This window comes from Rhodamnia argentea, chromosome 2 (assembly GCF_020921035.1).
Source record: "Rhodamnia argentea isolate NSW1041297 chromosome 2, ASM2092103v1, whole genome shotgun sequence".
Classification (NCBI taxonomy): domain Eukaryota; kingdom Viridiplantae; phylum Streptophyta; class Magnoliopsida; order Myrtales; family Myrtaceae; genus Rhodamnia; species Rhodamnia argentea.
The window spans coordinates 4,813,103-4,827,347 of NC_063151.1; the positions used below are offsets into that span (position 1 = coordinate 4,813,103).

The 14,245-nt window shown below is 38.8% G+C and overlaps 1 protein-coding gene across 1 annotated transcript; it reads right to left on the minus strand.

Moving 5' to 3' along the window:
- Window positions 1–12,646: 12,646 nt before the first annotated feature.
- On the minus strand, window positions 12,647–13,418 carry LOC115749953 (stigma-specific STIG1-like protein 2). The gene has a single exon (XM_030687012.2). It carries the CDS (start codon window positions 13,330–13,332, stop codon window positions 12,865–12,867), a length of 468 nt encoding a protein of 155 aa, XP_030542872.1. The 5' UTR covers window positions 13,333–13,418; the 3' UTR covers window positions 12,647–12,864.
- Window positions 13,419–14,245: the final 827 nt, after the last annotated feature.

Consider the following 14,245-nt stretch of genomic DNA (forward strand, 5'->3'; position numbering starts at 1 on the left):
GGAGAGACGAGCTTTCGATCAGGGGGATCTTGGCGGAATTGTTATGGGAATGACAAAAGGCGTAGTGGACGATGTTACGTCCGTGGCAAAGAAGGTCATTGTGCCAGAGATTGTCGAACAAAGAGAGTTGAAGGAAATGTCGCAGCTTCATCGAAGAGGAGTGATTTCGATGACAATGTGGAATGGGACTTTCATGCATCTGTTGCAACGGAGGTACAAGACGAGCTCGTTGCCTCGTCCATTGCCGAGTTGAACCATTCGATGGCTTTAATCACTGTAAGTGATAAGTCGATTAATTATGATGTTGACTGGATTGTTGATTCGGGGTGTTCGAATCACATGACCGGAGATCAAGGCAAGCTGTCGAATACGCTGGATTATACCGGTGGACGTGTAGTGATTACTGCGGATGGCTCGAGGTTGCCAATTTCCCATATTGGTGAGACGGTGATAACTCCTCGACTCAATTCACAGCAAGTTGAATTGAAAAATGTGTATCACGTGCCGGGGATGAAGAAAAATTTATTGTCCGTGTCCCGACTCACGGACTCGGGTAATTATGTTATATTCGGTCCACGAGATGTTAAGGTGTACCGAAGTGTGAAGCCCACTAGTCGACCAATCATGGAGGGACGTCGACTCGAGTCCGTTTATGTGATGTCTGCTCAAACGGCATACGTAAACAAAACTCGGAGAAATGATACACCTGATTTGTGGCATGCACGGCTTGGGCATGTAAGTTATCACAAGTTGAAAGTGATAATGCAGAAGAATATGCTGAAGGGCCTCCCCCAGTTGGAAGTTCAAGAAGATGTGGTTTGTGCCGGATGCCAGTATGGAAAGGCACATCAGCTTCCTTACGAGGAATCATCGTTCAAAGCTCGTACGCCTCTTGAGCTCATTCACTCGGATGTGTTTGGTCCAGTGAAGCAATCGTCTATTGGTGGATCAAAGTATATGATCACATTTATCGACGACTTCTCCAGGTATGTTTGGGTTGATTTTATGAAAGATAAATCTGAGGCATTTATCAAATTTAAGGAGTTTAAGGAGAAGATAGAAAGTGAAGTGGGCAAGAAGATTCTTTGCCTTCGTAGCGATAACGGGGGAGAATATACTTCTAATGAATTCACGAAGTATTTGCAAAAGTGCAAGATACGTCGACAGTTTTCTTGTCCGTATACGCCACAACAAAATGGAGTTGCCGAAAGGAAGAATCGACATCTAGTAGAGACATGTAGGAGCATGCTACATGCGAAGAATGTTCCACCAAGATTTTGGGCTGAGTGTATGAAGACAACGGCTCATGTGATTAACAGATTACCACAAGTAAGGCTTGGTTCTATGTCACCATACGAGAGGTTATGGAACCGCAAGCCGGTGGTAAGTCATTTCAGAGTTTTTGGATGTGTATGTTATGCATTTGTGCCAGAACACCTTCGCAGCAAATTCGACAAGAAGGCGGTTCGATGTATTTTCGTGGGTTATGATGATCAACGAAAAGGGTGGAAGTGCTGTGATCCTACAACAGGGAGGTGCTATATTTCGAGGAATGTGGTGTTCGACGAATTGTCGTCATGGTGGTCATCTCAAGCTGTCGAATTGCCGGATTCACAGCATATCGAAGAAGAGTTTCAAGAAAGGCTGAGAGAATTCGATGAGGATCAGCCTATCGAAAAAGATGTCGAAAAGGATGTCGAAGCACAATCACAAGGATCGACAAGTTCATCCGGTGAGCATCGAATAGTAACGGAAGAATTTCGACCAAGTCGGGTAGAGGAACCTGAAGGAAAGGAGCCTCGACTTCGAAGATCACGGAGGGAGAGGAGGCCAAACCCCAAGTATGCCAATGCGGCGTTGATCGAAGATGTTGGTGCAGTGGAGCCGTCGACATATGAGGATGCATCGAAGGATGCAGAGTGGAGAGAGGCCATGGAGGAAGAGATCCTCGCACTAAAAAAGAATGAGACGTGGGACTTGGTGTCGAAACCTGAAGAGGTACGTCCTATATCTTGCAAATGGGTTTATAAATTGAAAACTCGACCGGATGGGTCGATAGAGAGATATAAAGCACGTCTAGTTGCTCGAGGTTTTTCGCAAAAGTATGGCGTCGATTATGAAGAAACCTTCAGCCCAGTGGCCAAAGTTACTACTGTTCGAGTTTCGTTAGCACTTACAGCAAGCAAGTCGTGGAATCTATGGCGGATGGATGTGAAGAATGCCTTTCTTCATGGAGAGCTTGATCGAGAAATATACATGGAGCAGCCGGATGGTTTCAAGAGCAAAAATCATCCAGAATATGTCCGCAAGCTAAAGAAAGCCTTGTATGGCTTGAAGCAAGCCCCGAGAGCATGGTATGGGAAGATCGCAGAATTCTTATTGAGAAGCGGTTATTCTGTAGCCCCAGCAGATTCGAGCTTGTTCGTGAAGGCGGAAGATGGAAAGATAGCAACTGTGCTGGTGTATGTGGATGATCTCATCATTCTTGGAGATGATGAAGATGAGATATGTCGAATTAGAGCAAATCTCTCGGTCCGTTTTCGGATGAAGGAGCTTGGAGAGCTGAAGCACTTTTCGGGACTCGAGATTGATCGGACAAAGGAAGGATTATTCCTATGTCAACGGAAGTATGCACGAGATCTCTTGGAGAAGTTCGGGATGCTCGATTGCAAGCCTATATCTACTCCGTTGGATGGAAATGCAAAGCCGTGTGCTGATGAAGGTCGAGAGTTAGAAGATTCGACCACATACGGGCAACTGGTAGGTAGTCTAATTTACCTTACCATAACTAGACCTGATATTGCTTTTGCAGTGGGAGTAGTAAGTCGATTTATGGAGAAGCCACGGAAGCCTCACTTGGATGCAGCCAAGCGTATCCCGAGGTATGTAAAGAAGACGTTTGATTTTGGCCTTTTGTACAAGAAAATCTCATCGAGTGAGTTGGTCGGTTATTGCGATGCCGACTTTGCTGGAGATCAATACACAAGGCGCTCGACTACGGGATACTCATTTAATCTTGGATCGGCGGTAGTATCTTGGTGCAGTAAAAGACAGCCGATCGTGTCTCTGTCGACAACAGAAGCTGAATACTGAGCAGCAGCAATGGCAGCTCGGGAGAGTACGTAGCTAGTGCAATTATTGGATGATCTTCATCAATCGATAGATTATTCGACAACGTTGTTTTGTGATAATCTATCTGCTATAAGCTTGGCAGAAAATCCAGTTTTTCATGCTAGAACAAAGCATGTGGAAGTACACCATCATTTTCTGCGAGAAAAGGTCTTGCAGGGCGAGATCAAAATGGAGTACACCAAGACAGGTGATCAAGTTGCTGATATCTTCACCAAAGGTCTTGGAGCAGCAAAGTTCGATGAGTTTAGAACTCAGCTTGGTATGGTCACGAGATCTGTCCTAAGAGAGAGTAGTCGGTGAGGGGGAGTATTGAAGATATCACCGCCTACTCTAGAATTCAATAACGTGACTCTTCGATAGATTTTTCGGTTTCCGATGGACATCTATCGACGCGCGTGTTTAGTGTTATTATTGTTTTGTAGTTCTTTTAGAGTCATCATTGTTGTGTGTCTCGAGAGTCCTTTAGTATTCCGATGTGTAATTATTGCTATGTATCCGGACGGGTCTTTTCATGTACCTAGGGCATGTCGGGAGTCATGTTGTACGCCTATATAAAGGCGAGTCCCGTAATTGTTTCGTTAAGGTGAAAATAAGGTAAATATAGAAAATTGTTGAGTCCATCTCCTCTCTTGAAAGCTTCTCTCGTGTGAAGAGAACCTTTCACCTTCGATAGTCTTCGATCATCTTGAGGATCGAGACGTGCTTCGCAACTCCGAGGTTCAACAGAGTGATTTCAAGGGGAACGGCACCGAAAAAGTGCGAACGAGAGAGATTCAGCTAAGTCATTTGTGCAAATACGCTCAGATTAGGCGAAATTCGCGAGCCGGCAAAGTCATTACCGGAAAGGTTGAGGCTCCGGAGCTGGCGAAGGAGAAGGAGGGAGCTATTGGGACGGAGAGCGCCGCGTAGCCAACTGCAAGCAAGATCGAGACCGATGACGTCACCGGTGGCGGCGTCGCAGGCGACGCCATCCCAGGAGCAGCAGTTGACGGCCACATTCCACGCGTTTGTCTTCGGATAAGACGTGACGGGGTAATACAAATCCTCGTCGCAACTGAAGCGGGACGCCATGGGATCAAGCACGAAGGAGTTCTTGAAAAGGAGCAAGGCATTGCGCTGGTCGGGAGGGCAAAGTGGGGAGGCAAAGGGGAGGGATGGATGCAAGAAGAAGAGGAAACAGAGGAGGCCGAGGATTTGATGCCACCCCATTTTTTGCAGCTTTAACACGCGAGCGAGTTAAGCGGCGGGGGAAGAGAGCTTCAATTTATACTAAGTGGAGTCTTGCAATAAAGCCAGGCTATCGGCACAAGTCTTCTCCTTGAAAGGTCTGTCGACGGGCTCACCAGAGCTTTCCAACTTCTTCTCCTCCCATCGTGTCCGAGACAAGACTGTCGACATCTGCTTGCATTGCGGGTCATGGGGCAGCTTGCATTCCGTTCGACAGAGTCTTCTAATAAGCCAGGTTAGCCTCCGAACGTCTCCGATAAGACTGCCAACATCTACTTGCCTTGCAAGTAGGGGAATACTTGCATATGTAAGGGAATCAATTTAAAATTCAAATTGTCCTCCGTAATTTCAGGCTTTCTCATTATTGTTAATAGCTATCAATTAGTGGAGATTTTCTAGCTGTCAATTAGTGGGATTTTCTCCATATCTTTTAGTTGTTGCCATGCTTATATATGTACTATAAATATCGTAGAAATACAGCAATGAAAGTTATCCTGGAAAACATTCTCTCAATCTCTCTCTTTAGCATCGCCCATCCCATCAATAGGATATTCAGGCTTTCTGTATTTCGCAAAAAATAGATAATTTTAAAAAATATATTTTTCGTAAGATGAACGTGTGTATCACTTACAAAAATGGATAATTCATTTTCCACGAAAATGTTTGGACATAGAATGTCGCTGATAATGAGAATATTTTTCCTTTGATTAGTTATTTCGAGTGATACACGCAACCATTTTTAGAAAAATATTTTCTTGATCATTCATTTTTTACAAAATAAATGCATCATTAGTGCACATGATTTTTTAGATGTATTTTATTTGAGTTGTTAACCGATGAGTTTAGGAAATAACAATAAAAACACTTGATATCGCATCTCCTTATTACTATCTACATGTTGAAATAGATTGTTTATCTTTTTTTTATGAGTTAAGTTTGAATTAAGTGGAGTTTTAGCTAAGATTAATTCAATTTCTATTTCTTTCTTAGTAAAAGATATTTGATTGAACTAAAGAGTTTCATACCATTTAGAGGAAAAAAAAAATTCGTACCAATCTTATATTTTTGTAAGAACTCAATTTCAAATTAAGTGGAGGTTAGATAAAATTATTTTTGTCTTTCATTTTTTTCCTTCTAAACATATTTGTTTTTGGACAACGCAACCTTGCAGATTTTTTCTTATTTGATTTTCAAATCTAGAATTAAAAGATTTAATTCGTCACAAAAGGAAATAGATTTTAAACTGAGTTGTTTTAATCAACAACCTATAGCAATGTGAAAGCCTCTTGTGTGTATATTGGGAAAAAATGACACAAATGATTCATAAACTTTGGCCCAATGTGTAATGTTGTTCATGAACATTTAATTTATTTAATGTGATTCATGAACTTTAGTAAAATCTTCATTATCGTCTTTAAACTTTCATTTGTTCAATATGGTTTCTGAACTTTTTGGTATATGATCAATTTAGTCCATGCAATATATAAAAATGCAGCCATTCCATTACTTTAAGTTCATAGATAACATTGGACATTTTGATATGGTTCAAGGACTGAATTGAATATGTATCAAAAGTTGATGGAATATATTGAACAAAGTAAAAGTTCAGGGCTAAGTGTATCAAAAGTTCAGAATTTATATAAAACAAATTAAAAGTTCTAGAATGACATTTCACATTAAATCCAAATTCAGAGACTATTTATGTAATTGTTCCTATATCTGGATCATGTCTAAATATGTATAATGCAAGAGTACCTGAGATACTATTTCTCAAAGTTAGATTATTGTGGAATTTAATGTAAAGTTAAAATATCTTTTAAGTCTAATGCAGTGCTTGTCTCATACTGTGCGGTTACCTCGCAGAAACGCAAAGGTAAAGACAGCGATGCACGAATTTGAGATGACATTATTGTGGTCACAAGCTTCGTTTTCTTGATTGTGAAGGTGGGGTTACTTTAGTGTGGAAAATTCTTAGTGCCATAGAATATCTTCCTTGACAGATTGCACAAAAGACGGTGGAGGAGTTTTTCAGGGCATCCAATCCAAATGGCATTGACAAATTGGCGCTAATAAGTTAGATTTTATTGGTGAGTTTTTCTTAGAAGAAAAACATCAGGAGTGCCAAAAGTTATGTATGGCGTTTATTTTAGTGCAAAAAATTTTACTCGGATCACTTATGTGGTAACTCCGATCCGCTTAGCCAAAAATCCAATGTGTCTCGCCAAAGGTCCAATCAGCAATAAAAAATGATAATAGTTGAAAAAACATAATGAAAAATAAAAAAATACAAGCTTAATTAGATTAAAAAAATAACAAAGATAACAATTGCAAAAGATACAATTTTTTTTAAAATTAAAAAATTAAATTTAGATTTAAAAATTTGCTAAAACTATTTTTTTAAAATATACATTTTACTTAAATTAGCTTTAAAATTAGGCTTAAAATTGAACATAAAAACTATAAAAAATTTTAAAAAAAGGGGGCAGGAAAGAATCACGAAGCCAGTTTTTTTTTTTTTTTTTTTGAAAATTTTCTTCATTATTTTCATTTTTAAAATATTTTTCATTTTTTCATTTTTTACAAAAAAATAAATTCTTTTAAATTCTTTTAAAATTTTTAAAAATATTTTTTTAAATTTCCTCCCCTTTTTTTAATTCCCCCTTTTAAAATTTTTAACTTTTTTTTTGTTAAAAATTTATATTTTTTTAAATTTAATTAAAAAATGTGTATTTTAAGAAACTTAGTTTTTACCAAATTTTTAAATCTAATTTTAATTTATTTTAATTTTTGTAAAAGTTAAGAAGTCCATGTGGACTTAATTTTTTTAAAATAATGCCACTTTATATTAAAAAATTTAATTGTAGATGCCACATATTGAGTGATTGTTTTTTTCTCCGATTTGGCACTTAAGTGATCCAGCAGAAACTTTTGGACTAAAGTGAGCGCCATACAACTTTTGGTACTTCTAATATTCTTCTCCTTTTTTTTTTTTTTTATGATCCAGGATTCGTCAGTCGTAATCGAGTTTTGCCCTTTCCGACGGCAACTATACCTGGAGGAAGGCTGGCCCCGCAACCCACCAGCAATGGCCCCCCACCGAAGTCCAAGAAACGCATTAGGAGAGTTTCGAACCCTTGACTATGGCTTATGCCGGCGCCAAATGGTTTGATTCTCATCAAACACGCCATGCCCGTGGTGGGTCTTCTCCTTTTTTTTTTCGTGCGTTGTCATATCTATTATTCTACAGGTACACAATGTGAATATCTTGTCTGCTTTTTTTGAAAAAACATCAGTCAAGTCTAGAAAAAATTACCAAAAAAGTCTTAAACCTATCGCAATTGTGTCAATTCAATCCAAAACTTTTTTTTGGCCAATTCAATCCTGAATCTTTTGTATTTGTATCAATTCAGTCCATCCGACAAACTTTGGCCGGCCAACGCTTTTGTAATGCGGCTGACATCGATGTGGCAATTTTTAAAAATATATAATTTTTCAAAATTTTTATTTTAAATTTATTTTTTCCTTTTTTTTCTTCTTCTTCCTCCTTCAGCTAATCGTCATACTAGTGATTGGCTAGAGGAGAGGGCCGGCAAGGTCGAGACTTGCAAAACCTAGCGAGGCGAGCCTTATCCAGCGTCGACAAGGGTGAGGTCTCGGCCCTCGCTGGCCCTCTCTTCTCCTTTTTTCAAAATGTTATTGAAAACTGTCACGTCAACACCGTCATCCATGTTAGCGTCGATCGGCGTCCACGTCACCACCGACCGGTCAAAGTTAATCGGATGGACTGAATTGACAAAAATGCAAAAAGTTTAGAGTTCAATTGACACAAAAAAAAATTATAACAGAATTGATACAATTACAATAGATTTAAGATTTTTTGGTAATTTTCCAATCAAGTCTATGGAGGCATTTTTCATTTCAAAGATATGCGTGGCTCTAGTCATCACCATCTAATAGACAAATTCGGACAATTTATTCTAAGGAGGGCGATCGTTTATGAATTTTTTCAGTTAAGGTAGTTTGAATCTTTTATACTTGTTGCCACGGCAAACAAATGTGATGATCTGTATAAGTCGAGGATCTGCTATTCACTTCACCTGCAAGTTCAGCAAAAAATTAGACGCAAGCATAATTGATTTGACGGAACAAAGTGGTTTGCAAAATTAAACCTCTTGTATGTATTTGGTATTTTCAAAAAGTAGAGGTAGGCATTGGTCATTGGGTGAAAGACGGGGTATGTTCTTGGCATTTTCCCTTGGTAATTTCATATAAAAGTTAGTAAATACATAGCGTTTAGTAAGTTACCCAAATAAAAAGCTGGTAAGTTAGTACGAGAATTGCTAGTGTTGGTAAGTCAACAACATACCAGAAAAAAATAAATCATCGGTATTCTCTTTTACCTACGATTTTTCGACGCTTAAAAGCACTTATTATTCGACAAAAACGAAGCACTCATTAGATTTGCGATGGCGAAACGTATCCATACTTTTATTTATACGAAATAATAGAATTCTACCTCCACTTACAATTCAGAAAGGATTGATAATTGGTGATTAATACGTTTAAATGAAGTTCAGGATATATATTGTCTACTTTCATCTGGAGCTAACTCCTTCAAATTTATTAGATCGATTATTTTTTCAACGAATTTTGCTATCTTTAAAGTCGTCCGTACATAGATTATTAGGGAAACGTATCTATACATGAATTTCCAAATTCTTTTGATCCACCAAAAGAGCAATTCAATTTTTTTTGTCAAATGTGACATATAAACAAATAATAAAAGTAATGTGACAAGTCGATGGCTTCTTACTTATCAAACGTATAAAATCTATAAAGAGGACGGCTTTGCTTTTTTTTGCACGGCCACGGGGCGTGCATAAATTCTCTTTTGATTCCAGAGATAATAATGTTGAAAAAATATTATATAATATGAAAAATAAAAATTGTTAGAAATCTATTTAAATAAGACGAGAAATTAAAAATAATTATATGAGGCGTGCAAGTACTATCATTATGCATAATTTTACCCCTCGGAGTATGAAACACGGTGCGTAAGGCTTCTAGCGGCTATTCTCCCAAGATACAACAGACCTTCTTCAATATTCCGCATTAAATATTAGAAGTAACGGGGACATCGATATGTATGTAACCCAGCAATATAATAAAAGATGTGCGGAGGAAATGAAAATTCTCTACCTCAACTAAAAAATCAGGATTGTGGTTTGAAGTCTAATTTATATCCAAAACAAAAGAGCCGTTATATGATAGTTAGAAAATCGTTATATGACCGTTGAAAAGCCATTATATGTCTATTGCGAAACCATAAGAAGTGACGGTTTTATTGACGATTATAATTACTATCAAAGCCGTTATTTAAAATATTTCAAAACTGCTGAAATATCCAACAAATGATAATTTCTTACGTGCACTTGGTACGTGTGAGCCGACACCGTCTTAATAGAGCATCTATTATCAACATCAAGCGGTGGCGACAGCAGTATGTGTATCCGGTTCCGCATACTATATCCATTTCATTTCGTTTCCTCTTATGTAAAAGAGATTGATTGTCGGGTTAAATCTATAGCTTTCACGTATTATATGAAGTCCAATGAAATTGAAGTTGTCAATTTATCTAAAAGGGAGAGTTAGGCTCTATTCATTCCACGAAATGTAGCCCAGTCCTTGTGGAACTCCCAATGTTTCTTGGTACTAGCGATATGTTCGCGTTCGCTCTGGAAAATCGTTTTCTATTGACAAATTTCATTGATTCTCATTTCTACATTATAATTTAAAGGTACTAATAAGAACGCCATATGCTTTAATTTGAACTTGAGAAACATAAAGGGGAGAAGTTCATTTCATATATTTCGCAAAATTCAAAACATATATCATAAACAAAAAGGTAAGGGACGATCATGAATCCTTCATCGATTCGGTAAATGCTTCTTGTTAATAGTGTGTTCTTTTTGACAATTAAGGCGTATTTGTTCTTGGGAGAACTTCATGACAAAATAAAATGTCTTTCGAGAAATCATTTTCAGAAGGACATTTTCCTATTTTTAGGCTACATAATTCATTTTCGTACCATAAAGCAGGCATATTTTCTCTGATCGTGAATGATTTTTTAGTAACTAATTGTTTTCAGCAAATCAAGCATGCAATAATCCAGAAAAAATTTTGCCATTGTTTTTTTCACTCAAGCAAGCACACTATTATAGTATTCTTCCAAAGTATTAGTTGCAAACAAATAAAATAAAATAAAATAAAATAAATAGTATGCTGATAGAGTTGCATGGCAAGTTTGGGAATGATGTGACTTTAAGGTTTTAATTACCTTAACAAAATGGACCGTTACTCGAAGCACTTTCATCGAAGCAAACAATGTTTTGATAATTGAATCTCACGAGTTCTAAATAACAGAGACTAATCAACTCTCTGTGTCAAATACAGGTTATAATCAGTCAATTGAGCATGTCACCTATCTTAGAGGCTCAGGCAGCAATTGAACTCAAGATTGCTCCGAAAGTTGCTTTCATGCTAATCTGGTTTTATTTGAAGGAACCCTTGCTCTAATCTTGATTTTATTTTATTTTTCCAGCTGGAGAAAAGAAGGCGGAGCATGTCTTTAGAGCGGGCGCGTAGCTTGAAAATCTTCCCATGATTTGAAGTTCCTATTCCCAAAGTGGTGATTTACAACAATCAGTACTATGATTACATTGTAATCTCTCTCCTAAATATAGAGCAGGAAAAAATTGTCCAAAAACTCTAAAATTTACTGTATTTGTAGCAATTCAATTATAAACCTTTTAATTTTGCCAATTTAGTCCAAAACCTTTTCACATTTCACCATTTGAGTCCATCTAGCCAATTTTGACCTGAAATTGCTAATTTGGACCCCGATCGTCCTACGTGGAACGACCGACGCTGACGTGGATAATTGTTAATAATGTTTTAATATTATTTTTTGAAATATTTTATTTATTTTTATTTTCCTTTCTCCCTTTTTCAATCCGCCAGCCATCGACCGGCCTCTGGCCGGGGCCGCCCTTGTAGGCCTCAAACATGGGCATGGGATGGCGAGGACGACCCTCGCTTGAGGCTAGCAATGGCCAAGGGGATAAAAAGAAAAGAACAAAAAGAAAAAAGTAAAGAACAAAAATAAAAGGAAGGAACAAAGAGGGAAATATATTAAGATATTCCGAAGAATTGTGCACGTTAGTATCAGCCGTGCCACGTAGGACGTCTATTAGCCTTCACGTCCGTGTTTTTCAGCTAAAATTGACTCAATGGACTGAATTGGCAAAAGGCGAAAATTTTTTGAACTCAATTGACTAAATTAAAAGACTTAGAACCGAATTGGTAAAAGTGCAATCGGTTTAAAACTTTTTGGAAAATTTTCCCATGTCGACATAGTTCCAATATTCACGTAACAGATCATGTGGTTCTATGCGACCTTCATGGGGGTGTTCTTATTTCTTAAACAACCGCCCTTGAGCTGACTCTTTCTGTGTATGAACATGCACGACTTGTCTAAGTCTCTTCATAACACGAGGGGGTGTGTGCTGATGAAGTAACCCTTTTTAGAAACGAAGCATTCTATCAATAGCCAGCTCTCGAGTCTCCAATTCTTTGGCAATTTGATTAAATTAACGCATTCAACGCTCCATCCGCAAACGGGGATTGCTTCTTCTTCAAACATTCCACACCTGAGAATCGGAGGGCATGCCTTGACAAAATCTGGTTTATGACGAGTCCAATTCTTGATTGAATAGTAATATGGCATGAAATTTTCATGGGTCCTCTCCTTCACATGCTTTGTTGAGTTTCTTAAGTACCCGTCTTACCCGCGATTAAAATTAACTTTACAATGACTTCTCCTGTTGCTTTGCAGGTAGGTTCGGCAAACCCGGACCGTGGAGACTGCGAGTGTCTACTTTGAGCCGAACATATGACTCATGATACGATTCCATAAGATATGTAGCATGATTAGAATTAGCAAGGCGGTTGTCTTAATGTGCTCGTATAGTTTTGGTTATGAAGATTTTCGTAAGTGCTTGTCCAAAACCATTCTAATCAACCTGTACGGTAGAGGAGTAATGCTAGGTAAATTTGGTATATATGTTAAGTGATGGAGCATACGGCGAGTGAGCACTTAAGTGAAAGTTGAATGAAATTCAAATCCAAGGAGAATTTCGCTACATAGATATGGTCACCCTTGCACAAAGTGATACGTATCCCTCGACTCCCAAAGGAAGGACTTAAAGTTTTAACAATGGATAAACAGAAGCAACAAACAATACATAGACATACACATTACTTATAGTTCACCAATCAGTAGAGGTATTACAATTAAAGAGAACGTTCGCAAAGTAGTAATAAAAGCATGTCTGCGCTTTGTTTTCATACGTATAAACCTTAACCACAAACCAATGTGGTTCTTTTATTGCATTAAGAATAGTATGACGAGCCAACCCTCTCACGGCGGACCCAAAAGGGACCGCCCTAGCCATTGTAATTACACAATCCGTAGAAGCATAAGTCACCTGTAGGGCATCGGTTGCCGCATCTCCCGCAGTTCCTCTTGTCGTACGCCAGGCTCGTGCACCGTCCGCCGCAACACCCGTACGTAAACTTGCACTTGTTCTTGCACCCGCCACAGTTGTTCTTGTCATAGGACAGGTCGACGCACTTGTTGTTGCAGCAAGTGTAGTTCTCGCCCAGGGCGGTGCAAACCTCGCCGTCCTTGTTGCAGTGGTCCGCGGCTCTCGGGTTTCTGGTGTCAGCGAGGAAGCGGCTCGATCTCTTGGAAGGCAGGGCGATCTTGGCCGACGCGTCGGGCATCTTCAGGGGGTCCTCTCCCTCCAAAGGCGGCTTCTCCTCCGTCTCTTCGACGAGGGTTCGCATGGTGATGGCGAGGCTCAAAGCCATGGTCAGGGCAATCACCAAGATCACCTTCATGGTTGATGCCATGGCTCTGTGAAGATAGAGAAAGAGGGAGGCGTTGTGTGTTTTTCTTTTTCCTTGCCCTTTTTCTCTTGTTATTCTAGATTGTCAAGGATGGAGGTCCTAAGGGGGATTTGAATACAGGAGGTGAGGGGTTTATAGGGGGACTTCGAGGGGGGGTGTTGACGCGGGAAACGTGGTCAAAAGGAGGGGTTTTCTCTTGGGATGTGCCGACAATGAGTGTCTTCATGGTCATTTTAGTTCTTTTATGTGTGAAGGCAAAACTTATTTCGTTCGAGTAATTCCAATTCTTGTAGGTGTCAAGCTTTCTTTCTTGCGAAAGGATGAAACCATCCCTAAGGAGGGCCAATGCCAAATGCAATAATTTCGCTCGAATTTAAGACCAAGTCCCCTTTCATAAAACCTCATTAAATTGAATATTAAAACCTAAGTAAGATTCTACATTTTCACAGAATGATACACTCAAGTTCTTAAAACTTGAGCTAGACTTTTAAGTTGTCAATGTCTATTTCGATTCGCTAAAGACATGTCATATGCTTTTTAAACAAAAAATTTTGGTTTGATTCGGACCTCATTGAGAGAGAGATTGAAAGTTGAAACTTGAGATAGCAAAAATTGATATTTATAAAATCTAAACGACGAATGTACCGATTAGTAATTAAGATGATACAGCCCACCTCCCTTTCTTGGTTTTGATCAAATAGCTAGTTATTACCAGAAACAAGAAAAAAAAGATGATATGATTAGCATAGGTACTCGTCTTTTTATCGTGTCAAATTACAACTCGCGTGTGATCTGGTGGTGACTAACATCGAAAAGTTCTAACAAGGGTCGGTGAAAGTTTGCCCTTCTAGAGAAGAAACCCAACTAGTTTGACCACATTTGATACCAAAGTCAGAAGGACAATATGGGCATGTGA